General features: G+C 40.2%; 1 protein-coding gene and 3 non-coding genes across 4 annotated transcripts; 1 reads left to right on the top strand and 3 right to left on the bottom strand.

Moving 5' to 3' along the window:
• Positions 1 to 3,294: 3,294 nt before the first annotated feature.
• Positions 3,295 to 3,367, bottom strand: trnar-acg (transfer RNA arginine (anticodon ACG)). The gene has a single exon. It is a non-coding gene; the product is annotated as a tRNA-Arg (tRNA).
• Positions 3,368 to 3,933: 566 nt separating this feature from the next.
• trnar-acg (transfer RNA arginine (anticodon ACG)) lies at positions 3,934 to 4,006 on the bottom strand. Its single transcript has one exon. It is a non-coding gene; the product is annotated as a tRNA-Arg (tRNA).
• A 1,042-nt stretch (positions 4,007 to 5,048) lies between these two features.
• On the bottom strand, positions 5,049 to 5,121 carry trnar-acg (transfer RNA arginine (anticodon ACG)). Its single transcript has one exon. It is a non-coding gene; the product is annotated as a tRNA-Arg (tRNA).
• A 630-nt stretch (positions 5,122 to 5,751) lies between these two features.
• ccdc3b (coiled-coil domain containing 3b) lies at positions 5,752 to 21,781 on the top strand. Its single transcript, XM_049579184.1, has 3 exons — positions 5,752 to 6,551; positions 11,306 to 11,480; positions 19,008 to 21,781. The coding sequence occupies exons 1-3, from the start codon at positions 6,199 to 6,201 to the stop codon at positions 19,299 to 19,301; spliced, it is 822 nt and encodes a 273-aa protein (XP_049435141.1). The 5' UTR covers positions 5,752 to 6,198; the 3' UTR covers positions 19,302 to 21,781.
• The last annotated feature ends 4,380 nt before the right edge of the window (positions 21,782 to 26,161 follow it).

Below are 26,161 nucleotides of genomic sequence, written 5' to 3'. Positions count from 1 at the left end.
TTGAGATTCAACACTAAACCTTTACAACTTACATAGTTTATTTCTTTTTGAGTGGCACCTCCATTAAACAGCACACTGGAACTCTCCTCCTGTAAATAAGTTTTAATTTAGTTGTAATTAAAATTGTAATTATTCCACACGTAGTACATAACACACAAGGCAGTGATTGCCAATAGTATCCATGAGGTCCCTCCTAGGAACAAACATAATTTATAGCATGAGGACTTTGTGAAACAAGTAAACAACATGTATCTAAATGTTTTACAACTCGACAGAAATCCTAGTCGATCACATTCCGCCTCTCTGCTGGCTTTCATGCTGGTCACCTGATATTTGCAGCAGGTGCACTAAGTAACAAAGTCAATGTTAATGGCCTGCCCTCACTCCATCTTTTCATTTCAAGGCTGGTATGTAGGAACACAGTGATGGATAAAGCCTCAGTGCCTTGCTTGATTAGGTTACACCTTATCCCTGTTGAACAGAGGAGTGCTTCTCAACCCTTGAGGTCCAGGTTCTCTGGACATGATCTTTATTCATGTGCTCCATGTGGATAGAAGCTCCCTCTGTGCAGAGACCCAGCTACCCAAACAGAGTGATGGCCCATTTTAAAGTGAGATCTTCCTGTTGACATCGTCTTTAGTTACTGACTTCTATGCTTATTTTGAAAAACGAGAACCCGTAGAGAGTAATTCTGCATGCAGATTTTTAGTCTGAATTCATTTTGATGTTTTTTTGTTACTTCGTTTTAGTCAAAAGCTTGACCTGATTTAGTTTAAAGTGGAACATGGAGAGATAGTAAATTAATAGACAGAAAAGAAAGTAATGAGTTACACTATTAAAGGAACAGTCCACCCCAAAATCAACAACACATATTTCTCCTCTCACCAGTTGAGCTATTTATCAGTCTAGACTGTTTTGGTGTGAGTTACTGAATGTTGGAGATATCAGCTGTAGAGATGTCTGCCTTCTCTCCAATATAATGGAATTGGAGGGCACTCAGCTTGTGCTGAAAGCAAAAAAAAAAGCAAAAAAAATACATTTTAAAAACTCAACAGCAATGTCTCTTACCAGAAATCATGACCCAGTTATTCAAGATAATCCAGAGACCCTGCTGTGAGCGGTTTCATGTATGAACTATTTTCTTTCTACCGAGCTACATCTGCCAACTGTATCATTGCACAAAAGGAAGAGTGCATCTACTCATAGATGAGAGGCTCGGCTCATGCTTGTGACAGCATGAGATGTAAACATTAATGGCATCCTCCTCAGCTCAGCTGTAACGTTAGCAAGGTCAGTGGTGCCAGTTAAGCTAGCAGTAGATGCACACTTCCTTCTGCACAGTGATACAGTTGGTGGGTGTAGTTTGGTAGAAAGAAAATAGTTCCTACATGAAACTGTTCACAACAAGGTCTGTGGATTATCATGAGTAACTGGGTCATGACTTTGAGAGAGAGACATTGCTGTTGAGTTTTTCAATTTTATTTATTTATTTATTTGTTTTTTATCATGGAGCACCACAGGGCGAGTGCCATCTACTTCCATTATATTAGAGAGAAGGCAGACATCTCTATGGCCGATATCTCCAACACTCAGCAACTCACACTAAAACAATCCAGACTGATAAATAGCACTACAGGTAAGAGGGAAAATATTTATTTTTTTGATTTTGGGGTGAACTGTCCCTTTACAAAATAATTTGTCAACATGTGTTTCTCCAAATAACAGCATACTAAGACTAACTTGATGTATTTTCAGGTACATTATTGTTATATTTAATCCTCTATTGGCATCAAATGTGATAGACAGAAAAAATGACAGAGAACTTACATATCCTACATCTTCTGCTTCCATCTCCTCTCCAGACTCTGTGCTGCAGCCTCCAGGAAAACACTCAGACTCACGCTTCTCTCTTATCTTTTGAAGGAAATCCATTGCTGTTGATTTTCTCAGCAGTGCTGTCTCATAAACAGGTGACACACATGCATTAATTTCCCAGATAATAACCAAGAGATCATTTTCTTTCTTGAACTATCAGTCATGCTGCATCATTAAAACATCTCACCTCCCTGGCAGACGTAGGGGATCATGAGCATCACAGTCAGCAGTGTTGCAGCCATGTCGTCATGCAGACTCTTCATCTCTCACACACTTGAGTGTTGAGCCCCCTTGCAGCTCCTGGCACTTTGTGACTGTCACCAGAGAAGTCCCCACGCCCACCGCCCTTCCAGCTTCATTCAGGCATAGGATGGATTTGTACTGAGCAGTGGGGAGGGAACAAATGTGTGAGTGTGTGTTGAACATATTATAACTATCTGTACTGTGTTTTGAAGGCCTTGTGAGAAATAAGACAAGTGTTTGTGTGATGGTTTGTGTATGAGGAGTGCAAAGTCCTAAGAATAGATTTTGGCCTCTGAAGAATTTTTAAAATTTTGAAGGTCAGTTTATAATATAGAGACTTTGTATTTGCTGTGGTGAGTAGAATGATGACCTCAGATTCACTTTTACTCACTGATAGGGCATCCAGACTTAAGGTAACAGAGCTTTAAACAGTGAAATAATTTTCAAATCAGACGACCCTCAGGTGAAATCTCTACGCAGTACTTGTATTAAATGTCCTGCAAATCATGCATTCTATGTGATAGATCAATTAAGAGAAGCAGAAATTATTTCAAAAAGGACTGGCAGCAATGTAGGCTATTTTACAATAATAATAGGCTCTGTGCACAGAGCCCATTGAGACCAACTGCACCGTGACACTCAAGTCATGGAGGCCTTGTTTCTTGACCATGCTGCCATCTACAGGTGTAAATTAAATGTACTCAGACTACATGGGAGACATTTTTTACAGTGCACTCAGCACAGTGCAAGCACCCATATGACTCGCACTGTGCTGGATCATGGCATTTGCTAAAAAACACTCATGATAAAAGTTCAGTTCCTATTCAGCTTAGTGATTCAAGTTATATAACTAAATCAAGTATTTATGTCTCACACTAGAAATATTTATTAAAACACTTGTTACCTGGCATTAAGACATGATGAGAATTTTGTCCTGATAAACAAGTCTATATGTCAGTGTACATCACTGGTTCCTAACCCTGCAGAGCTCAACCTATCTTGGACTGATTTCCGGCTGAGCCACCAGCTACAGTACAGAACATTTTTATATGACCTTTTGACAGAGCCCTGTTTACGTGTAACATTTTTTCCGTATTTTATTTTAACTGGATGTTAATGTGTTACATGATCAGTAGAGTGTCCTGGATGCTCTGCAACAATGTAAGAAAAGAGCAACGAGCCAGCCAGGAGTCGAACCTAGAATCTTCTGATCCGTAGTCAGACGCGTTATCCATTGCGCCACTGGCCCTGCGGAGATCTGAGGTAGAGTATGCCTTGAGTAATGACTGTCAGGATGACGGCCTACAAATTGGAGACAGGCTTTAGTCTTGTCTCTTAAAAAATACTGCAATCACATTATGACTCACCCAAGACAAAAAATGATTAAAGTATAAATGTACAAATAACTAATAATAAATCATAAACATTTGCATAAATAAAATAATAAATAATTGAGAAGTTGTTAAACAGGACCTAACATTTAAATTTTTTTTGCATATTTTTACATTTTTGTACAGCTACATTTGTTTATTTCTTTGTCTTGCAATTATCTATTTATGCATTTCTTTATTCTTTTTTATTTGTTTCTGAATTCCTGTATTTATTTATTTATTTATTTATTATAGTCCTACTTCTGTCATTTCAAGTTACATAGCCTATAGCACCCTGAAAAATTCTTTTATAGAAAATAGCCACTTCATAAATATGACAAGGCCGATGTATGCTACTTTATACGGCATCGACTTTAACTGCATGTTGTGGTACGATTTTTAACTGCTTGTGTTTATCCAAGTTGTACATCTACTGATTAAAAGCCGAGCCAGCCAGGAGTCGAACCTAGAATCTTCTGATCCGTAGTCAGACGCGTTATCCATTGCGCCACTGGCCCGATGATGTAAGAAGAATTGATACCCCGAGTACTGACTCGCAGGAACCCTTCCCTTGTGATGCGGTGTCTGCCTTTGCTCTCAGCTGTAGGAGACTCACATTGGTGGTCTTCAGAGTACAGATTTCTTTCTCCATCACATTCTTCTCCTGTTTTCTTATGGGCCTATTGGAATACCTAAATTATTCTAAGTATTATTTGTTGTGTAAAATAGGCTAGTGTAATATAAGAGTAAAATATATGTATATATATATATATATATATATATATATATATATATACATATATATATATATATATATACACAGAAAATACCACAGATGCAAGAGGTTATTACCTAATTTGGTTAAGTATTCATGAACTCAGCAACTAGTAATGGTTGCTCTGCTCCCCACACTTGTAGCTGATGTGCTTGGGTCCCCTGGACTCACACACATGATATCAGGCCATTTCACTGGGCTTCTCTTTCCTGCAAAGCTACCTGCAAAGGAATTGAGTAGCATTGGTGTTAGTAAGAAATGATATAACATGCAGCTTTGTCATGCTTGCCCAACAAAACTCAAGCACAGTTTGTTCTCTGAAATGGAGTGTGTGTCTAATATTTCTAATTCAAATGAGAATGTGCAACATTTGGTTGCCATTTGTCTGTAATACAGTTAAACGTCCTCCATGTAGGATATAGAGGGATTTAGTGCTACTGGCACCTTTGCAACCAACTGAAGCTTCAGTGTTAGGGAGCCAAATTGTGTGCAGAGGTCTCATCCTCTCTCAAACAATGGACACAGTGATTAACTGGTAATAACACTGAATAAAGCAGTTGCATGTTACAAAGCAGTGTTTCTCCTATGCTGTTTGGAACATTACAGACTGCCTGCTAGGATGAGAGGAGTCACATGCCTAGGATAGCTCCAGTCTATATTACTGTATTGTACATGATGCAAACAGCCTTAGCGAGACACTGGAGCAACATCATGACTAATCTGAAGGATGATGTTATGCAAATTTTATTGCAATTGTTCATGGTTTAGGTGAACTGATTAAAAGCCGAGCCAGCCAGGAGTCGAACCTAGAATCTTCTGATCCGTAGTCAGACGCGTTATCCATTGCGCCACTGGCCCGATGGAAAGATAATAGTTTTGCCCCAAATTCTGACTTACAGGACCACTTCCTTTGTGATGTGATGTTATTTCTCACTGCAACCGAAATCAACCGAAGCTGCTGTTAGATACAGCGTCTGCCTGTGCTCTCAACTGTAGGAGACTCTACGGACTCACAATGGTGGTCATGTATTTAGGCCTGCTGTGGCTAATTGGGGATCCAATCCAAGAAAACTTGGAGTTGGCAAACTGTAGACTGTGTCATTTCCATTGTGTATATTGCAGTGCCATTTTTGGTAACTCTACCTATTATGATTGGTCAATTAGTGATTGGTTTTCACAACTCTTGGTTGTGGGACTGCATCTGACTGGTCAGATCTTGGTAGAATATTTGGTAATGGGGCCAGAGATGCCACTGGCTTTGTCTTATTGTCTTGCTGGCTGTCTGGCCCTACCATACCTGGGCACCAGCTGAACATAACAGCACAGCAGGCCTGCGCATTTTTCACATATTTCCTTTAGAGCCTGGACCGGAAACGTTTAGGTAGAAGCTATTAACAGTGAAATAGCCAGGAAAAAAATCTCCAGAGGAAAGTAAACTCCACTGTGTGTCCACATTGTCACTAGAGGGTGCCAGTCTTTCACTGTTTGCTGCAGAGACTTCAGGACGGTTCTTTGTTGCATTTAATGCCACCTAATTTCACTAATTTGAAGGTGGAGGATTTGTTGTAAATTTTCAGAAAGTTTTACTTTGGAAACTTGAATGCATACTCTTTATCTGCTCCCTCTGATCTCATTTCAAAGGTGAGAGGCACATTTTTTGCAGGGGATGCTGCTGGTGTGAATGGGCTGATCCAGTGATCGCAGGTATAGTGGCTAGAGGAGGGAGCAAGGGCCGCACAGAGCGGAGAAGTTCCCAGCTGCCCGGGACTGTTTTGTTGTGTAAAACCTTTGTTTAAATTGTGATTCAGCACTGGTGGAAGTATGTGTATGGAGTGAAAGCCCTGCAGTTTTTTCTTTTCGTGATTTCATCCATCAGCAGCATCGTGCGCGTCGGTGCGCCTGCCTGACCCGCAGTCGCCTCATCTCTGTCGGATCATGTGGATTATTTTGGCGTTTATTCTGACAGCGACGGGTGCTGATGGGAGCTGGGGATGTCAGCTGCCCCACGACTGGAGACCGCAGACAGAAGCGTGCCGTGCCGAGCTGGCGCAGATCATAGTCTATGCCAAGGTGTTGGCGCTGCACAAGGAGTCTTACAATGTGTACAACTACCTACCGTCCGACAGCGACCTGCTTTTCTCCGCCGAGATTGAGCTGCTGTGTGACCAGGCGTGGGGCAGCATGCTGGAGGTCCCTGCTGGCTCCAGGTTCAATGTCACCGGCCTGGGCTACTTCACCTGCTTCTCCTACAGTGTCCTCAAAAACAACAATTACTATTTCTTTCTAAGGTGAGAAACACAGATGTGCCCTCAATGTATGTGTTGTCACAGATGCATTAAATTTTACTGGCCCCTAACAGAATGAATGGAGAGACTTTAAGCATTAGTCAATAGAGTTATGTCTTAAAAACAACATTTTCATGATTAATTTCCAATAAAAGAAACGCCTGCATCAGCTAAACTTTGTCCCATAGACCTATGACCTATTGTGTTAAAAGCTGCACTATGAGCTGCCTAGGCCAAACTAGAATACTTAACTTGCACATACATATATATTGGACTAAACACTTGCATTTATACTCTCATGCATATACATACATACAGGCATGCACGTAGCCTACACATGTTCATCTGAGTGTCTACATCAACATACCACACACATACAAGCATACTTACACAAACACACACACACACACATGCTCTCCTCTATGCATGCATAAATGTATGTACGTGCCTGTGTGTATGAGAGCATGAATGTGCAAGTAGTATCAGTGAATATGTATGTGCAAGTCAAGTATTCAGTTTTGGCTGAGGCAGCTCGTCCTTCTGCACAGTGTGTTGAAGTTTTAAAGGTTTGTCTCTGTGAGTGTTGCCCAGAGAGGATATGACATGGATGACCCACTTGCAGCCCTTTTTTTTCCCTCCAAATTTTTGTGTCTTTTCTGTTTAAGAGAAAAGATGAAACTTGGAAAACGTTGCAGAAGTGTCTCTGGGTGCTTGAGGGACATTGCTCGATGCCTTCTTTTGACTGGAGTGCTTGATGGCAATTTTTTTTTCTGGGGGTGGTGGGACAATTTTTTCATTGGTTTACATTCATTATGGAGGGGACATTACATATAAAAATGAAATAAAATAATGTGTTGACATTGCATAACACATCTATGTCTAGGCACTAAGGTGATCCTATGCATTATGAAATGTACATAAATTCACTTTGTGACACAGGATAACACACTAAAAGACAATTATTTAACACTAACCAACTGTAAAAAGAAACTGCATATTATAGTTCACTCTCTATAAATGTGGGAAACAATGTATGGTAATCTTAGGATATAATGTTAAGGTGTTTGTGGCAAAGCTGCATCATCAGTCCCTCCAGCACGCTTAAGATGTTTGATGAGGATAGTTGATTCACCGTATGCATCCAATCATATTCATCTTTATTCTTTTTTTTTTTTTTTTTTTTAATTTTATTACAAGATTTTCTGGGCATTGTTGCAGTCATTCAATAATGAAGAATTGAAAGGAGACAGAAGAGGGGGATGGGGAGGGAGAGAGGGGGGACACTGACTTGAACAGAGGATGTGTCCACTAGTCCACCTCAGTAATGCTTTTCCTCTGAGTATGATATAAGATCCATGGATTGAACCTCACCTCCTCCTGGCCCGTCTCTTCAATGAAAACCAGCAACTCTTCAGATCTGTGCAGAGATCTGTCACGTAAGGACTCTCACAGGATTCAGTCCATTGTCGGCCAGTAAGGAAACATTGAGCAGTCAAAAGCAGAGGATTGGAGGGTTGGCACCATCCTCACATATTCTCTTTTAATCAGCATCTGCCCATGTGATACCATATTGATTTCAGGTTAATAATATATTTAGTAACCTGCCAAATGTTCCACTCAGGTTTAAAAGAGTATGTGGCAGGTTAATTCTTAAATGTCTGTGTTGGATAGAAACAACACTGTTACTCAGGAAACGTCTATTGCATTCCACCCAGTGTAATTACAGAGCCAGACATTTCCCAACAGCTTGAAGGTAAACTTGGTCGGTATAGGACCACCTTTTGTCCTGCTCAAACACACCAGTTTGCCACTTGATGAAAGGAACGTGTGCTGACAGGCCTTTACTGATATTTCTCTCATACTCTGCTTTTTCTCTCAAACAGATGAAGAGTTAGATATTCAGATTGGGGGGGAATGCATTGAAAAGCATTCCTGAAGTTTAATGTCTGGCCGCCCCTCATGAGGGTCTGCAGCACACAGGGCCAACAACAATAGTATTCTTTATAGCATATGTTACACATCATTATGCACAGAATCGCGCTCACATTGTGTGATGGTGTATTGCTGGGTCTTTTAAGATGACTTCACTGGCTTTAGTTAATTACACCCCCAGGGACGACTTTGCTGTCCCCTGTTGTGATGGTGAAAACATCCGGACGTGATCCCCATAATCAGCCAGGCGACCACCATGGGAAACTTCCTGAAGCCATAGACCAGTCACAACAGAGTTGCAGATGATAGACCTGATGATGATAAAGAAGCAATAACTGCTTCAGTAAACCAAAGCAGTGATCTTCTTTCAGTGTGTACTAAGGATTTGATGGAAAGAGCAACTCCCTAAAAACACTCAGCCACATTTTCCTTCAGCACACAAAGCAAGTAGATTTATGGGAGACAAAATGTACGGTAATGTTTGTGTCCATCTTGTTGCTTTTACATTTAAACTTTTGTACTATTTAAACACACGTGACACAAGATGCTAGTTAGTGAACATCGGTGCTGGTAGGCAGATTTCGTTACCTTTGGGCAGAGTGAGGCTAGCTGTTTCCATTCTTTATGCTAAGCTAAGCTAACTGTCTCTTTGTTTTAACTTTATATTTGCCATACAGATATGGGAGAGGCATCGATCTTCTCTTCCAAAGGACTTAACACACCAGGGGCGTGAGAAATAAAAGACATGAAAATGTGAAATATGCAGCTGTGAATAATTTGCATGTAAACTATCCAGGGTCACAGATGTGCCAAATTAACATAGGCGAATATTTCTCTCCTGTTCACTTCCATTCAGTGCAAGCTTAAGGAGTTCACGTTTGCTGAACTTCGACTGGCAAAGTCGCAGACTCAACCAATAGCAAAGAAGTACATGTAGAGGAGACAGTCATTGTTGCCTTTTCTAACCAGCCAATATTGTATGAAATTAGCCATGAAAAATACAAACTGCCTCACATGAGAGATGCAGCCTGGCTGGCAGTGAGTTGGGAGACAAGCATGAAACGTAAGAAAATGAAATTTAATTTTCATATTTCACAGCATTTATTAGCAGGCTAGCTAAGTTAGCGTTGCATGTGCATCACACCCAGCACTGCCGGCATTTAATACTAATATCACCTTGATAGACGATGGTCACTTGTCTGCATTCGCCCATGTGTAACTGAGGCCCTCATACAGTAGCCATGAGAATTCACAAAAGTTGCAATAGTTCTGGCGGTGTCATGACGTCACTGCCAGAGCTATTGCTATTGAACTGTTCTCATTCTGTGTGAAAGTATTCCTAAAAAAACAGCATTTCACAAAAATATATTGATGTGCAAATTAAAGGCAGAAAAAAATGACCCCTTGAGTCTCAGAAAAAAATCTAATAAGAGTATTTCCCAACATGTTGGAACTATTCCTTCAGTTTTTCATTGAGGATCTAATTGTACCTCAAAGAGATGTATCACTATTGAGATTAAATATTAGTTTTCATGAAAATTGAATGAAATGTAATGTGGCTTAATAAATCATCTTTGCATGTCCCTCTCATTGACATCCTAACGTGAGACTCCCTCTCATAAACCTAAAACAGATCAGTATAGAGTTTCAAAGGAGTGTTGTTGTGGCAACTCTGCAACACTGAGTCACAGACACTGTATGAGGAGGCCAAAACTGAAAAGTTCTCATCACAGACTGCAGTGGATGTCCATTTCCCCCAGCAACACTTATCTCAGACAAAAATAGTCTTTCCAATCAATCATGAATAAGCTCCCAGGACCGCACAAATCAGAGCCGAGCACAGAGAACCGAGGACGTCCCTCAGGACCTTTAAATGAGACTGACTGACTGCTCTGCTCAAGCTATAAGTTTGCTGTTAAAACTTATAATGTCTCTGTCGAAGGAAAAAGACTCAAATGCCAAACCGAGAACTGAGATGAAAGTCGAACATAAACTGTCACTCAAGTTTTTGTAATACGTTGAGGTGCAGGCTACATGTGCAACGTATGAAACTAAAATATGTTAAGTTTTTACAAAACATTATAAACGGGATTTATGTTACTATTGTTGTGCTTAATTTGTTTGTTTATTTTTTGTGTGATGTTTAATTATGTTTCCATCATTCCATTGTTTCCATCCAAACAAGCTCCTCTGGAGCCACAGTTCCTTCTGACCTCCTGATCGCTTTGCTTTAACAGAACCTTTGACCTCCTCTGCTGAAGCAAAACGTCAGCTTTCTCTGAGCTCTTTTAACACACACAAACACACACACACACACACACACACACACACACACGGTCTCAGATAGGGACAACCTCACTTTTGATGTCCCTCGAGGGACACAAGATGGAATCCAGATGTATGGAAACGCGCTGCTTCAAGACTTCCTCCCTCACACACTTCACATCGTCAGAGAAGATATGAAACATGCACAGTAAATCCCTTTGGCTTGTACTTTGCTGGCTTGACTCATCCACATAATGCTTGAATTTGCATAAAAATAGAGGAGGGTCTGCTAACAATTCTGCTCAGATGTTTTTTTTATTATTATTATTATGGACATATGTCTGTCAACTTAATAGGATGAATGGATAAAACCTGTCTGTTTGATTAAATTTGAAATCCCGATGACATGAAGATTGAGTATCAAATATTGTTGTTGCTCACAACTTCTGTATGTGTGCATCTGCTTCTGTTTACACACATGCACAACTTCTTACGGTATGTTAGTTTATGCCTTTGTTCACATCTGTATCAGTACAATCTTCTCCTTCTCTGCCATGCAGGATGGATGAGAACTATAATATTATACCCCATGGAGTGAACTTCCAGGACCCCATCTTCCCGGACACTGCAGAGAACCACCGCATATTTGCCAGCCTCTTCCAGTTTGCCAACTGCACGACTGGGACCCAGGTCCACAGCTACACCCCGGAGTGGGAGGCTCAGGAGGACAGCCGGGTATGTAGCCCATCAGAACCACCAGTATAAACTGGCTCCTAGTGTTGTTTGCCCCCTTTGAAGTGTCTTTCTCACACTCAGTTAGTGATAAGGACATCATTTGATTTAGTTGTTGTGCGCTCATGGTGGCTACACAAATGGTTTGTTGAGAAAGAGTGGCTCGAACCACAATAGCCTTAAGTACTGTGGTGCACACATAAAAGGATTCAGTATTACATCCTGTTGTTTTCAAAGGAGCACTATGAAGAAGTTGGCAAGTTAGATACGTTCTTAAAGCATGGGAAACCAAACGCACATTTCCTGAGGTTTTGGCTATACAAAGAAGTAACTATGTTTAAAGGAAAAATCTACTTAAACAATATTGTTTTTGCCAGCTCTTTGGCAAACGTTTTGTTGTTAAATGGAGTATTTTCGGATGCCCAGAGACGACAGCAACTCTAACACAGAAGTGAGTGAAATCATGTGGAGACATGTCCAGCCCAACTACAGTGGTCTTTGATAGCTCACAAAACACTAAAGTCAGATTTGGGTGTCAGTCCGTCAGGATCAAATACCAAGGGCTGTTTTACGCAGATGTACAACAGTCACGCAAGTTGAAATTGATCACACAAAAAACATTTGTAGACCAGAACACAAGTGTAGCCACAAGATATGATGAGTATTGTGTAAAGAGGATGACTTGGATCCAAACCAACTCTCTATCTTTTTATATGACCAGTGCAAAAATTTAATGTCCATCCTCTTGGGGATACCGACATGAGCTTGTTGAAATGTAGAAAATCACTGACTAAACTAAAACCAGGTAAAGTGGATATACCATAAAAGGAAATTAATGACACAATAGCTACATGAATACACAGGACAATGCAGAATTTAAAGGTCACTACTCTTTCTAAACACACAGTAATTTATGCCACCAGGGGTCATTTAGGTAAAAGACCAACAATAGATGGACTTTATGTAATATATAATTATGTTGTAAAGTAAGGTGGTATCATGGGAGTTGTTGTCTTCATTTTTGTTTCTACATAAACAACCGCCATTGCTGATAAAAATCCGAATTGACTTAGAGAGAAATCTGGTTAACGGATAAAAAGTTTTATTGGTCAAAACAAGTGACACAGCTGAGCGAGGCAGCTGAAGAGCTACAAAGCCACCAGACTCCACTGAGAAAAACAGTTTCCAGTTTACCGCTGCCTCACTTGGTTAGTTTGTGCTGTTTTGTGACTTTGTTGAATCCAGACTGAATACGAAAGTAACACAAGAACATTGTCAGGTTATAACATTGCTGTATGCATTAGCTTGGTATCTGGCATGAGCCACTTGTGATTGTAGCATATCATAGTAAGCTGAATCAGTATTGAAATATCAAATCAATAAATTAGGTCTCAAGGGGATTACTGTGTTGCAAAATCAATGCAACTATGCCTTGTGGCAAAAAATGCTGTTTTCATGTAAGTGAGGATAATTCTGTAACATTGTATGATTTACAATGAGGTATCATCCAATGTGTCCTCATCCCAAGACATCACATATTGCAGCTTTGTCTTTGGCCTTTGTTGTCTACATATTACTCACTAAGTATCCTTCTATGTCTGCTCTTTGGTTTGACTCCACATTCAAATGGGAAGTGAACACCTGGCTCCCAGATGAAAATCCGGGGTTTGCTTCCACTGTTTGTGTCAGGTGTGTGACACCATAATTACTGACAAAGTGGCGGTATTTGCAACTTCGGAATAGGAAAGGGCTGTATCATCTGGTGTTTCCTGTATTTCCCTGGAAGTTAGAACCAGAGGAAGTTAAGGGGATATAATGCCATTGACAGGCAACCAATTGAAACACACCTTTTCTTGAATAAAATTGTTGTGAACAATGGTGGCTAATGCAAGTACACAACTCAACAAAATATGTAGCATAGGGCTCGTCAATTTCAGACATTTTAATGTGGAAATGTTACAGACTATGTCTTTAATTCCTATGACAAAATGACCTTAAACAATAAGCTTCAGCTCCACTGTTTAATTGATGGAAACTCCTTTTACCTAAACACCACTGGCAATCATTAACACCTGGCGCTACTCGACCCTAAGTTTCCTGCATCTCGTCCCAGAGTCCATGTGTCAGTATATAAATGGTTTCCAGTCATACACCACTGCTTTATCCCCTTTAATGAATCTAAACCTTTGGCCTAATCCCCCTGATTTAGGTCACTCTTCTTCTGTCTGTTTCCAATCATCTGCTGACTACTCATAAAAGCAAAAATCCGCCATGGGTACAGAAAATGAAAACATGGTTTGTATTTCCATTAACAGCAAACTTTTGGGTCAGGCCTGTGATTATAATTACAGAGCAGCATTTAGATATCAATGCTGCTTTCTTGCATCATTCTCGTGATTAGATTTCCTCCCTGCAAAATAAAAACAGACTTTTGCTGGTACTGTGTAACCATTGTTTGGACAACTGACCTAAGCCAACAGCAGCAGAACAGATCATGCCATACGCATCACATAATCTAGTGTCAACCCAAGTAAATCAAATGGCATGTAGTCATTTTGAAATTTGAAGCTGAACCGTATCAGCAATAAAAACATTATTATAAGCATTTTCCCACAGTTTTATGGTCCCAGCACTTGTGTAGAAATATGAGCTTGGAAGGGCTAAAAGCACTTTCCTGAACTGATGACTTGATACAAAAGCAAAACATTGCCGCTCACAAGATCTGAGTTTCAGTTAACATGGTCTAACTAAAATTGTCTTAAATAATCAAGATGTGAAGACACCTGTCTGTTTGTCCTCAGAAGGGTTTCAAACATGCCTCCTCACTGAGACAAAGCTTCTGTCATGCATTAGTCCTGCATAAAACATAAACTCTTTTGTTTTGTCCTTGTTGCAGTTTAATTTGGATGACATCAGAGTTGATGAAATTTGGCAGGGTACAGATGGTGTGCCACATGGATCCATTTTGGGGCCTGTAAAATGCCGGAGTTTGAAAGATGTGGGTAATTATCAGGCAGGGAGCATCTAATGAAAGTGTGAAGTAACATAGTTGCATCATGGGAAATGTAGGAATCAGTGTTTTGGGAGCTCAAACCCTCTGTGTTCTACTGACAAATTAATCTCTATGCCAGTGGTAAGATTTTACAATATATTTGATATCTGATTCTCTTTTAATACACTGCTGTTATTGATATTAGATTATTAGTGCAATTAAAACAAAATGTATGTTGTTTTTGAGATCCAGAGATATCAGCCCACTCTCATTCCCAGGTTGCCAAATACCATCACTTTTTCATGCCCTTTGTCATGTGATATTGCTGCCAAAGGCATCCTTTAACATCTTTATGAGATGCACCAGGCTTTCATCTAACTACAATGTAAATCCATCCACAGCAACACTTGACGTGACGTAACCCAGCAAATCTTTCTAAACCTAACTAAGTAGTTTTGTTGCCTAAAGCTAACTGACTCTTTACTAGGTCCTTTCCCTTAACGCTGACTGGCCAATCATAGTGTAGCATCAGCCAGCTTCAACGTGGGTCTGACAACAACACAGCTGTGCTCCAAAGACTCTAATGAAGTCATTTCAGATTCCCCTTAATGACAGGCTTTTGTAGATTGTGAGCTAAACAGTGTGCCTGGGGCATGTGTAATAATGATACTCATCACCTGAAGAGGTTGGAAGGAGATACACATTTCCTCCTCGTTCCAAAACCAATATCAAGCCCTGAAAGGTGTAGGGTTAACTAGCCAGCTAGCTACTGAAGGTATAGTCTACTGAATGTGAACACATGCTACCTTTGCTTTTTAATGATTAACACTGAATAAATACCTACCCTGCTGTACAGGGACCAATGAAGGGAAACAGGAAAGCTTTGTGGATATTCAAACAGCTGCATGTCATCACAGTGTGTGTGCTGATGAACGTTGTTTAGCTTTTCAGCAGTAGTTAGGCTTTAGCTTCTAACTATTGTCTTTTCAACCTGTTTTTGCTGCTGAGTGAGGTTGACACCTGAATATATCCTTAAAACACATATTAAAGACCCCTCTGTCTGCTTCTCTCTGGACTCGCTTTTTAGTTTTTCCAAAAATTTTAAGTGCAGTTAATTACAGTGTGGGCTCCATGCTAGCTCCGGCAGCTTGACGGACCATCACAAAGGGGCAAGGCTTAGTGAAGGGTCAGTTACAACTGTTTCACAACATTAAATCACATCTTACAAAAACGGGTTGGATGGCAATAACTTGAATATCTCCTGTAACTCTCTTTGTTTCCTTGAGAGTCAACAAATATTTTGGCATCTGGCTTGATAGCAAATAGGGTTGGGCAATATATTGATATGATATTGATATCGTGATATAAGACAAAATATCATCTTAGATTTTGAATATCATAATATCTTAAGTGTTGTCTTTTTAAAGGCTTCATTACAGTAAAGTGATGTAATTTAGTGAAGTTACCAGACTGTTTGAGCTATTCTATTATTTGCCTTTACCCACTTAGTCATTATATCTACATTACTGATGATTATTTATCAAAAATCTCATTGCCTAAATATTTTGTGAAAGCACCAATAGTCAACCCTACAATACCATCACAATATCGATATCGAGGTATTTGGTCAAAAATATCATGATATTTGGTTTTCTTCTTATCGTCCAGCCCAACAAATTCAAAGTTTAAATATCACAAAGAAAATCTTGTTGCTAAACTGTGACAGAAACTTGACCTTTTGTACAGAAACAAAGCAAGTCACTGTAGGAAGCATTATGAAGAGTTGATTTATAGATATGTGACTGTGCCCATTCATAAGCCCTTAGACTCTTAAAACTCTCTGTTAAATTTTTTATGATAAATGAGATCAATTTGCCCTCCCTTATTCAGAGACATAATAACCACTGGTCTATATTTATCTACAAAGCCCTTGTTGGAAAATTGCCCCATCATATCTCATCTTTGCTGCTCTGGAACTCTGGCCTATATTTAACCTGCCTGGATGATTGGTTAATGCTTATGAAACTATATATCAGATCTAATGTAGGAAAGACTGCTTTTCCTCTTAGTGCAGTGGTCTACTTGTATTACTGCTTTAATTGCATCTTCGTTATCATCCATTATTCTGTCATTGTTCGGACTCTGTTGTTGTTGTTATTCTTCTTTTTCTCAATGTGACTGTAATTAGCTTCTTTATCAAGCTCAGCTCCAGACATGTGGTACAAGAAAGTCTTTGTTAGTACTCTTACATTGTATGGGTCGGGTATTAATACAGCTATACCATTCTTCTCTCCAGGTTTTAATGTGACATTGATAAAACACTAACACTTATCACTACCAAAATAATTCTTCCACCCAGAGGCAGCTTTATATTGTATGCTTGGGTCTCAGTCTGGGCTCCAGACCTTTAAGGCCAATTACCTAAGTATTTGTCCACGCTGCAACTTAGCCTAAAACAATACAGTTAACTTGGACACAGGAACCAACTGAAGGTGTCTTGGGATTGAGTGATAGTCATACCTGGGTGCACAGAGCGGCGATGTGTCATTTTACACCCTCTGCTTTACATAACTTGATTGTTCTGCTCCTGAACTTCATCTTTTGCATTATTAAGTTTCAAATCCCTCATGAGACATAAGTAAGAGCACATGGGAAAAATCCACAGCTAATATTACAGCGAGTAATGCACTAACCAGTGACGCTGGCCGGCAGCCAGCAGCACATTTTTAACATTTCCTCAAAACCCTCAGCGGTTGTTATCTGATGGCAGGAATATACATCAGTGTTTCACGCTGGCCCCATGTGGAAGCATTAGGATCTGTGGAGGAAATCCACACTCAGGCAGACAGGCATGCAGTCAGAGGCAGCTGGAGCTCATTTTTCCACCTATAGGAAAAGGTGCGGGCCTTTGGACCGGCTGTCGCAGGTTCGCAGGCATGTTGGGTTTCATCTCGCAGTGGAGTCTTGCTGAAACAGACAAAGCATGTTGTGTAATAATTTTACCTCAGAGTTATCTTGGTACCTACCCAGAGCAATGTGTGTTGTCTGTTGGCGGATATATAAATGGGCTGGTACATAAAGATACAGGCATACAAGTCAAGGTAACTCTTAAAGGAATACTTCACCTCTAAATGATCATTTGTATACTATTACTCACCATGTGTTGCACGAAATTAACTTGTTTTTCTTGCAGTTTTTCTCTGGTGAATGAAGAATCCAAAAAGCAGACAAAAATTCTTAATGAATTACAGTCATAGGGGTCTTTGTTTTACAGCAGCCAAACTCTATCACAACATCTGTTACGACTTCACAGACACATGCAAAACAACACAACTCATATAATATAATCCAAGTCTCATTTATTCAGTCATATGCTCAGAAGTTCCCAAATAGACAACCCTTTCGAACGGGGAACTTAAATAAAAGTAAAACTTATCTATGTTCTCTCCAAAGCCAGACTCTATTGACAAAAACAGTGATTTTACATCACTGAACACGGGAGCTGCTGTTCTACCACTGCCTCAATTATTGTGTGACTTTGGAGTTTTAAAAGGGTTTGTTCGGATTCACCAAAGTCACTCAATAACACAAACAAGTGACTGATCATGATCATTTGTCTATGGAGTCTGTTCAGTTCCCCGTTGGAAAGGGCTGTCAGTTTAGGAAGTACTGAACATTCAGCTGGACAAGGAGACTTGGATTATAGTGCAATTTTGTGAGTTTGAAATATTGATTTTTTTTTTATATAGCTTTGTTGTTGTTAAATGTGGATCCATCTCAAAGGCAAAGCTTCAGTTCATCAAGAATGTCTTCCTTTTTTTGATTCTTCGTTGACAATGGAGGCCTGGGAGAGAAACAAAGTTTTCTTCACAACTTTAACATAATACAGTGTGAGTAATTGACATGCAAATGGTCATTTGGGGAGGTGAAGTGTTCCGTTAGGATGTATTCCCATGAATTATTCCACAGCATGAAATGTATAATCTAAAAAATACTTAACAGTTAATGTCTTAACTTTTTCCTCCTCCTGTTTCTTTCTTTTCAGGCTACAAAGCAGCCCAAAAACTGACACTTTTTTGACTCTGTCATACACAAGCAGTGGAATATGCTGAAAGACTTACGAGCTGTTGGCACTGGTTGTCACCCCTAAAGAGCGTGCCAGAAGTATTCTCTCATATGACTTATTCAAAGAAAATCCAGTATCAAAAACAGCAGATCTGTCAGATGCTACGTCATAAATGTAAAACATACTAAATCTGACACCAATATTTAGTATGAGCCACACTGGAATAAAACTCCAGATAGGATTTCGGGCAAAAGGCAGAGCAAGATGAAAAGGTCTCTTGGGAACAATGCTGGCCTTCTTTGAGCAAACAACCTGAAAATAATTGATCAATAATATGACAGTTAAGTATTTGAATCGGTCACAAGCTAATTGTGGTTGCCAATTAAAATACTCTGAACGCTTTCCCTGATATTTCCAATGTATTTACTGTGAAAAAAAATGGAATAAACAATCACTTCTTTTCTCATTACAGTTGTTGTGCTCTGCGGTGCAGAAGGCCCTTTTTGAGGAGGAGGAGAGGGCCTGGGTTCTCTCCCAAAAGGTGCGCTCCTTGGAGAAAGCCAACGACCACCTGAGGGAAAAAGTGAAGACCATGAAACGTCTGCTGCGCCAGGCCCAACGCGAAACAACGAAAGAGCAGCAGACCCTCAACCACAAACAGCTCTACGAGTCAAAGGCGCCCCAAGCTCACCCCGATCAGGACACGACTCAGGATCAGAGGAAGCAGCCGCTAAAAAAGGTCCTGTCCAGGACACTAAAAAACTAGAGTGGAGATCAAATTAGGGTAACACGGTGGACTTTAATTTTTACTTCATTGCATTCTCCATGTCTTCAACTTCATTAATAAGCTTATTTTAAAACCAAATTTGGCCCTTTTGTTGGTCCAGTTTAATCTTAATGGTAAAATTGACCTGTGCCATTGAGACTGTCACCTACAAAGAGACCATTCATGCTATTTACACCCCTATCCCTATACTTCTAAGTACTGTGTGTGTGTGTGTGTGTGTGTATGTGTGTGTGTGTGTGTGTGTGTGTTGGGAGGGCAGGGCTCACTTGACCTACTTTGTGTCCCCAGATGAACTAAAGTGAAGGATTAACGCCCTCTGAGATAAAGGATTCAAATGGTTTCACAGGAGTAAAAGATCTTTGTCTAAATCTCCTCAACTCTTATTTCACCCCATTAATCCAATATGATTGTTCTCTCCGAATAACTGTGGGCGAACATCCCAACTTTTACTTTTGTCTTTTATTAGTTTAATTCAGTGGCAGCACAAACGTTTTCCAAACATCAGACAGAGCTCTCAGCGGGCAGATGCACTGTTGAACAATATGTGGACAATGTCAAAGCATTAAAAAAAAAATGGATTATCTTGTTTCTTCCTGTGCTGGACACATTATGCATTGTATAGATATTAGACATTGTTTCTTACTTCAGAAATGCTATCATCAAAATCAATCTGTCTTTTGGGCCTCGGCTCTTGGACGGGGTGATGAACATGTCTTGTCTTTTTTGTAATGTCCTGACTGTGTATATGACCGCATAGTTACAGAGGAGCAGCTGTGCCAAAGTTTGAAAAAAGCCGCAAGGCCTAACATTACATCATCATTCTTTTCTACCGCTGCCTGCTTTTCATTTACTTGCATCTATTTATACCAAAGAAACTATCCTAAAGTGTATGATTCTTTAAATTCAGTGAATTGTTTCCCAAGAGTGCCTTTTCCCCCCAAAGCTCTTCCTTTATGCAAGTCTGTTCATACACGTTGCACTGAATGAAAGTGTAAGTTTTTTATTTGAAAACAGGGTGCTGAGCACTCATTAAGAAATACTTCGCCAACAAAACTATCATTGGTATATCAGTTACTCACTTTTACTTTGAATTCATAAAGAAAACTCACATGCCTCCAGGGTCAATAAAGAATCCAAAAACGGAGAACGTTTTTAATGAACTGAAGTCAACAGGGGCCATGTTGAACAGCAAAGCTATATCCATCCATCCATCCATCCATCCATTTTCATTCGCTTATCTGGGGCAGGGTTGCGGGGGCAGTAGGCCAAGCAAAGCACCCCAGACGTCCCTCTTCCCAGCAACATTTTCCAGGTCCTCCTGGGGGACCCGAGGCATTCCCAGGCCAGATGCGATACGTAATCCTTTCAGCGTGTTCTGGGTCTGCTTCCCACCAGTGGGACATGCCCGGAACACCTCTAACTGGAGGCGCCCAGGAGGCATCCTGATCCTGACACAAAGGAGCAGCGGCTGTGCTCCGAGCTCCGCCCAGATGTCAGAGTTCCTTACCCCATCTCTAAGGCTGAGCCCAGCCACTCCACAAAGGAAACTCATCTCGGCCACTTGAATCCTTTGTCTCATTCTTTCGGTCACTACCCAAGCTCATGACCATAGGTGAGTTTGGGGATATAGATGGACCAGTAAATCAAAAGCTTTGCCTTCTGGCTCAGTGTCCTCTTTACCACAATCATCCGGAGCAGCACCCGCATCACTGCAGAACTATATCAACACATCAAAACAAACACACAACTCATGTAGTATAATCCAAGTCTCATTTATCTAATTGTATGCTCAATACTTCCCAGACACATGCAGTTTCACTTAAACCATACTATTTAAAACACTTGCACACGAGCACCTGGGCAAATGCGCGTGTGTTTAAACTCTGCTGGTGAATTCAGTTGAGTTTCCCAGGTGTGCCCTGCGTGAGACTGTTTATGCCTAAGTGTTTTTATTAACTAACATCTTACTTAAAATGCACGTGTTTGGGAAGAACTGAGCAAACAACTGGATAAAAGAAACTTGGATTATACTGCATGAGTTGTGTGAGAGTTTGTAAACAGATGATCTGATATTCGCTGTTGTTGCGGCCTCCTATGACTCTATTTCAACAAGAATTTTCTCAGTTTTTGGATTGTTCACCATTAAAGGCTTCAGGAAAATCTACGAATTTTTCGTAAATTGAACGTAACATAGGGTGAGTAACTGATATACAAATGGTCATTTTGTGGGTGAAGTATTCCTTTAAGTCCAGCCAGTGAGCCTGGCGAGGTACAGGATTGGCTTTTTCTGTGTCAGAAATGAAAGTTCTGCATTTATTGTACTTTCTTCATTTGCTTTTATTATTATTTTTGCTTTCTCTAAACTATAAACACATGGTTTGCTTTGCCAATAGCATAATCATTTGTGTAACAGTTATTGTAGCTTTTTATAAATAAATGAACGTTTACAAAACGTCCTATGTGGTTGTTTTCAGTTGGTGCCATCTGCATTACACGCAGTGTACATGTACTGTATGTTACATTTTGGGTGGAATTTGAAAGAACTATATTGAACTATTTCAATATAAACAGTAATACATCCCCATAACATCTAAATCTACTGAGCTTTTTACATATAAATCCAGAAATACAAAAACAATATTCGGTAAAGTTGTAAAAGTAGTTTCCTGTGCACAATCACAGTCTGTACAGAGGGAACAGGGATGAAACTCAGTTGTAGTAGCAGTCTGGAAATGCAGACGGTAGTCTGGGTGCATTTAAGACTTCTGTTTTTATGCTTTTATCTCTTGCTTCATTGACGGATCCAGGCCTGTCCATTTGGATACAGTTTCATGTAACATTTGAACCAGTTTCATGGTATGACTACAAAGAACAGTGTAACATTATTTTCTCTTTTCGTCTGCACTATATTTTAAAATAAATGTGTCTGGCCAGACAAAGTAATGAATTCAAGTAAAAGTTTCTAACCTCAATTGTAACATTTCTTGTTTTCCATGTATTCAAGTGGGAAATGATAAATGCTTTTTGGCAGGCGGAAGATGTTTGGTGTGATTCGGTGTTAATAAATCAAAAGTTTTCAAAGAACCTCAAAAGCAACATAAATCCTAACGATGAACTGGCCTCGTTTTGACCTCTTCTTCTAAAGCTTTTGTCCAGTTTTACGTCCGGTGCACTTTCAGAGAGAACACAGGACCATTTGAGACGCGAAATCATCTTGGCAGATGAAATTTTCAACACAATTTCCAGGAGAGCTGAACCAAATTTCTTCCATATGGTGGTGTCGCATAAAGAGCGAGGGAATGAGAGGCAGGGGTTTACATGGCGAGGGGAGAAACAAAAAAAAAGGGGACACATTTCAAACATGCTTTATGTCAGGGACTCTCTCGCAGGACAGTTCTGCAGTAAAGCTGGATACGAAACAGGCATTTACAAGCTTTCTTCCCGCGCATCGTTTGACCTCTCAGGCAAAATGAGAAAGTGTTGCAAAGCACAGCTTCTCGTCTTGTCTCCTCGTTAGCTCTTTCTTCTCCCCGTGAAACCTTCGCATCAGACAACCTTGCCTGCAGCCAACTGTCAAAATCCCATGGACCCGGGCCAAAGATGATATACACACACTGCTTTCTCAACATAAACCACCGTGCACAGCCAAGCTGCAAAACAGATGTCAGGCAATATGACGGCACAGTGGTGGTCCCTTCCAGAGGACCTGGCTATCTGTGGACATGGTTTATTTATCTAGCCTTGTTTTATATTTTCAAATGCTGTTACTTTCTCTGGCTGCTCTGGTTTCTTTTTTTTTTCTTCTATTAATAATCCCAGAGCATCCGATTGGTTAATACAGTATATCTTTTTCCTTTTCTACCCCCCTTCTTCCCTTTCTGTTCATGTTTTCTTAAGCAGCTACACTTTAGTCTTTCACTCTGTCTGTCATTCATCGCTCTACATGAAGAAATCCACCAGAGAGGTTTCTCACTTTGAGCTCTCTAACCTGCCTTTGGCTCCATTGTTTCTGTAGGTAATTCTGCACTTGGAGAGCCAGTGTTTCTTTTCAAGAGAAGAAGACCGGCTCTTTGTGTTTTCAATTAGTCACCCCTGCTCCATTAAAAAAGAAAGAAAAAAAAAAAGACTCTAGAGTCGTCCAAGTGGCTCTGTGTGGCTGTGCCTCAGCTAAATGTTAATGATTCTTCTGTCTTTCTTTCTTCCATTTATCAGTGTTTACACCTCAGTAACTTTTGTCTTTGAAGGTTAAAATGTGCTTTATGTAATTCATTTGTTTCAGAGGGGCTTTATGCTCAGAGCATATGCACTGTCTGGACGCACTTCTCATCATGGAGGTGGCTGATACAGCAGCTAGCAGCTAAAAGTGCTAACTCCATAAACAGCACTAAACTATGGCAACAGTGCTGACAGAGCTAATAGTGCTAATCGGGGGAAACCACAGGGTGGGTGCTATGCTTCTGCGACGACGCCATTCCAATGGTAGCAGTAACTGCTGCATGAGCACTGTGCAAAGCCGCCAGTGGGATACACATATGCCACTAACAAGCACACGCAGCTGAATCTTTTACCACAACAAAGAATGCAGTAAGCTCAGATTTCAACACACAGAGGTAGCCTGACTTTATTCTCTGCTCAGGACACCATTGCTCTTCTTCTGTATGTAGTAATTTGCTACTATATTATATGAATCCTCTAAAAGTTGCACACAGAATCTTTAATGAGGGCTACCAGTTGCCACAAATTCTTCTGTTGTGCTGTTTATTAGTAATTGGTTGAGCAAGTAAACATACCGGTGACTTTTTTAACTTGAATATAGCTTCATTAGAAATCTCTGGGGTGCACTAACTTGCTTAACCCCTTAGCAAAATTATTTTTTTAACCCTAAAATTCCATCAACTTACTCATGAATGTTGATTAAATGAATGTATTTTTATGGATGTGCATATAATAAACAACTTGTCTGTTGGTGCCTCCTTCATCACACGACTTCAGGGTGCACAACTGTTACACCCATGCTAATATCCTAAGTTAGCCTATTAGCATGCTAGCATTTGATAATTAGCAATAAACAAAGTGCAACATGGCAGATGATGGTAGATGTTTGGTTGGTTAAGACACTTTTTATTAAGCCATGTAGTGCTCACATGTAATTTGTAATATGGTATTAGGTCGTAATCATTAGTTGCTGTCCATGTAGAGTGACCTACATTAGTAAGAAAAGTTATTTATTAGCATTAATCACGAAAGCAAGTCAGGCAGAGCAATATTCTAGTGATTTTAGTGAATATACTGGTGCAGAAACAGCAATTATCATGTTGTTTAAATGCTTTGAGCAATAAAATACAACACATCTTCTTTGTAGTGTCCATGTTGTCCTCCGCATTAAGACGTAAAGCTCATGAACGCACCGAAGTTGGAGGAAAGACCTCCCAACTCAGGAAACAGGACCATCCAAGGAGCCCTTGAATGTAACACAATACTTACTGAGATATCTGGACCAAAGTGATGGATAAAAAATGGAAATCTGCATGTAATAACACCAAAGTCTGCAATTCATATCAAGCATTATATGAAATTTTATGTGGCACCCAGGTGCAAGTCAGTGATCTCTTAGTTTGCACCTTCCTCACAACTCTGTCATTCAGTCGTCTGCTTCACAAAGTGAACATTACCCAGCACCTCTGTGAGCACGGCTCCGATGAGAGTGGAAACGCTTCCTCATCATTTTTTCACACATGACCAGCCATACTCTGGCGAGGAGGAGGTGATTTTTCATTGTTGCCTGTCCACGTCTGTTTCAATAAGAATGACTGATGTGTGTGTTTGCCCTCAGAGACCTCTGCTGTTCCAGTCAAACTAAAATCACAATACCATGCTTTTAGCTTCAGCCTCGTACTGTAAACTCAATCTTGAGACCCCAGAGAGGGAAATGCAGATTTCATGGAGACAAAAACAGTGACCTCAGTATTTTACTTTAAGGCTACAATAATGACCATAACACCGGATTCAATTCCACAGCCCAGTAATGGCATGCAAAAAGGCCATGGTTCACACTTGAGAATTTGGATTTCACTGTTGTTTTTTCACTCTAGGAAATCATTTCTCATGTCCACAGTTTCTGACTGAAGAGTGACACACAAATGACACACAAACTTAATTTCAGGCTGGAAATCGCCTAGGGAGAACTAAATGTGTTTGCATTTGGTTGAGTTCTTCTGTCATCAAGGTAAACTGCTAGTTTCCACCATCACAGACAGCCTACTTCAGCCTGCGTCCTCCGCTTCCCCTCCCCCTTCCTTTCTTCCTTCACATGTAATTATTCCATTCTTCATCTGGCTTGCTGACGAAGTCAACAAGACAAGCAGGAGGTATTTGACTTCATGTGTTTGTTGTTAGCGCTGCCAAGCAGTTTTTATATCTAATGGTTAGACTCTGGGATGTTGTGTTTATGTTGCTGTATTTTCCACACTGAATGTTTACAATGTTTCTGAGAGATTGCTCAGGATTTTAGTTCAGGGTTTTTTGGTCTTTAATCTAGACTGCATGTGAAGTTTTCACATAGTTTCCCAAGAGAAGTATCATTCTGTGGGGTTTTTTTGTGAATCCATCAGTTGTATGGGTTACTGTTGACTGATGTTCCTGTTTTATTATCATTCTGCATGAGATGAAAATGTCTGTGTGACAGCATTGGAGCAGGGTGGATCCTGCAGTGTGGCGATGACGCTCAATTGCTTATGGAGAGCGAAAGGTTTGTAGAATATCAGTCAAAGGTAAATCTGTATTTTATTTAGTGGCCAAAAAACTGAGCAAAAAAAGAAAATAACCAAAGGCAAAAAAGG

This window comes from Epinephelus fuscoguttatus, linkage group LG1, assembly GCF_011397635.1.
Source record: "Epinephelus fuscoguttatus linkage group LG1, E.fuscoguttatus.final_Chr_v1".
NCBI lineage: Eukaryota > Metazoa > Chordata > Actinopteri > Perciformes > Serranidae > Epinephelus > Epinephelus fuscoguttatus.
Note: the sequence above shows the minus strand (reverse complement) of the source record. Positions and strands in the feature narration are given on the sequence as shown.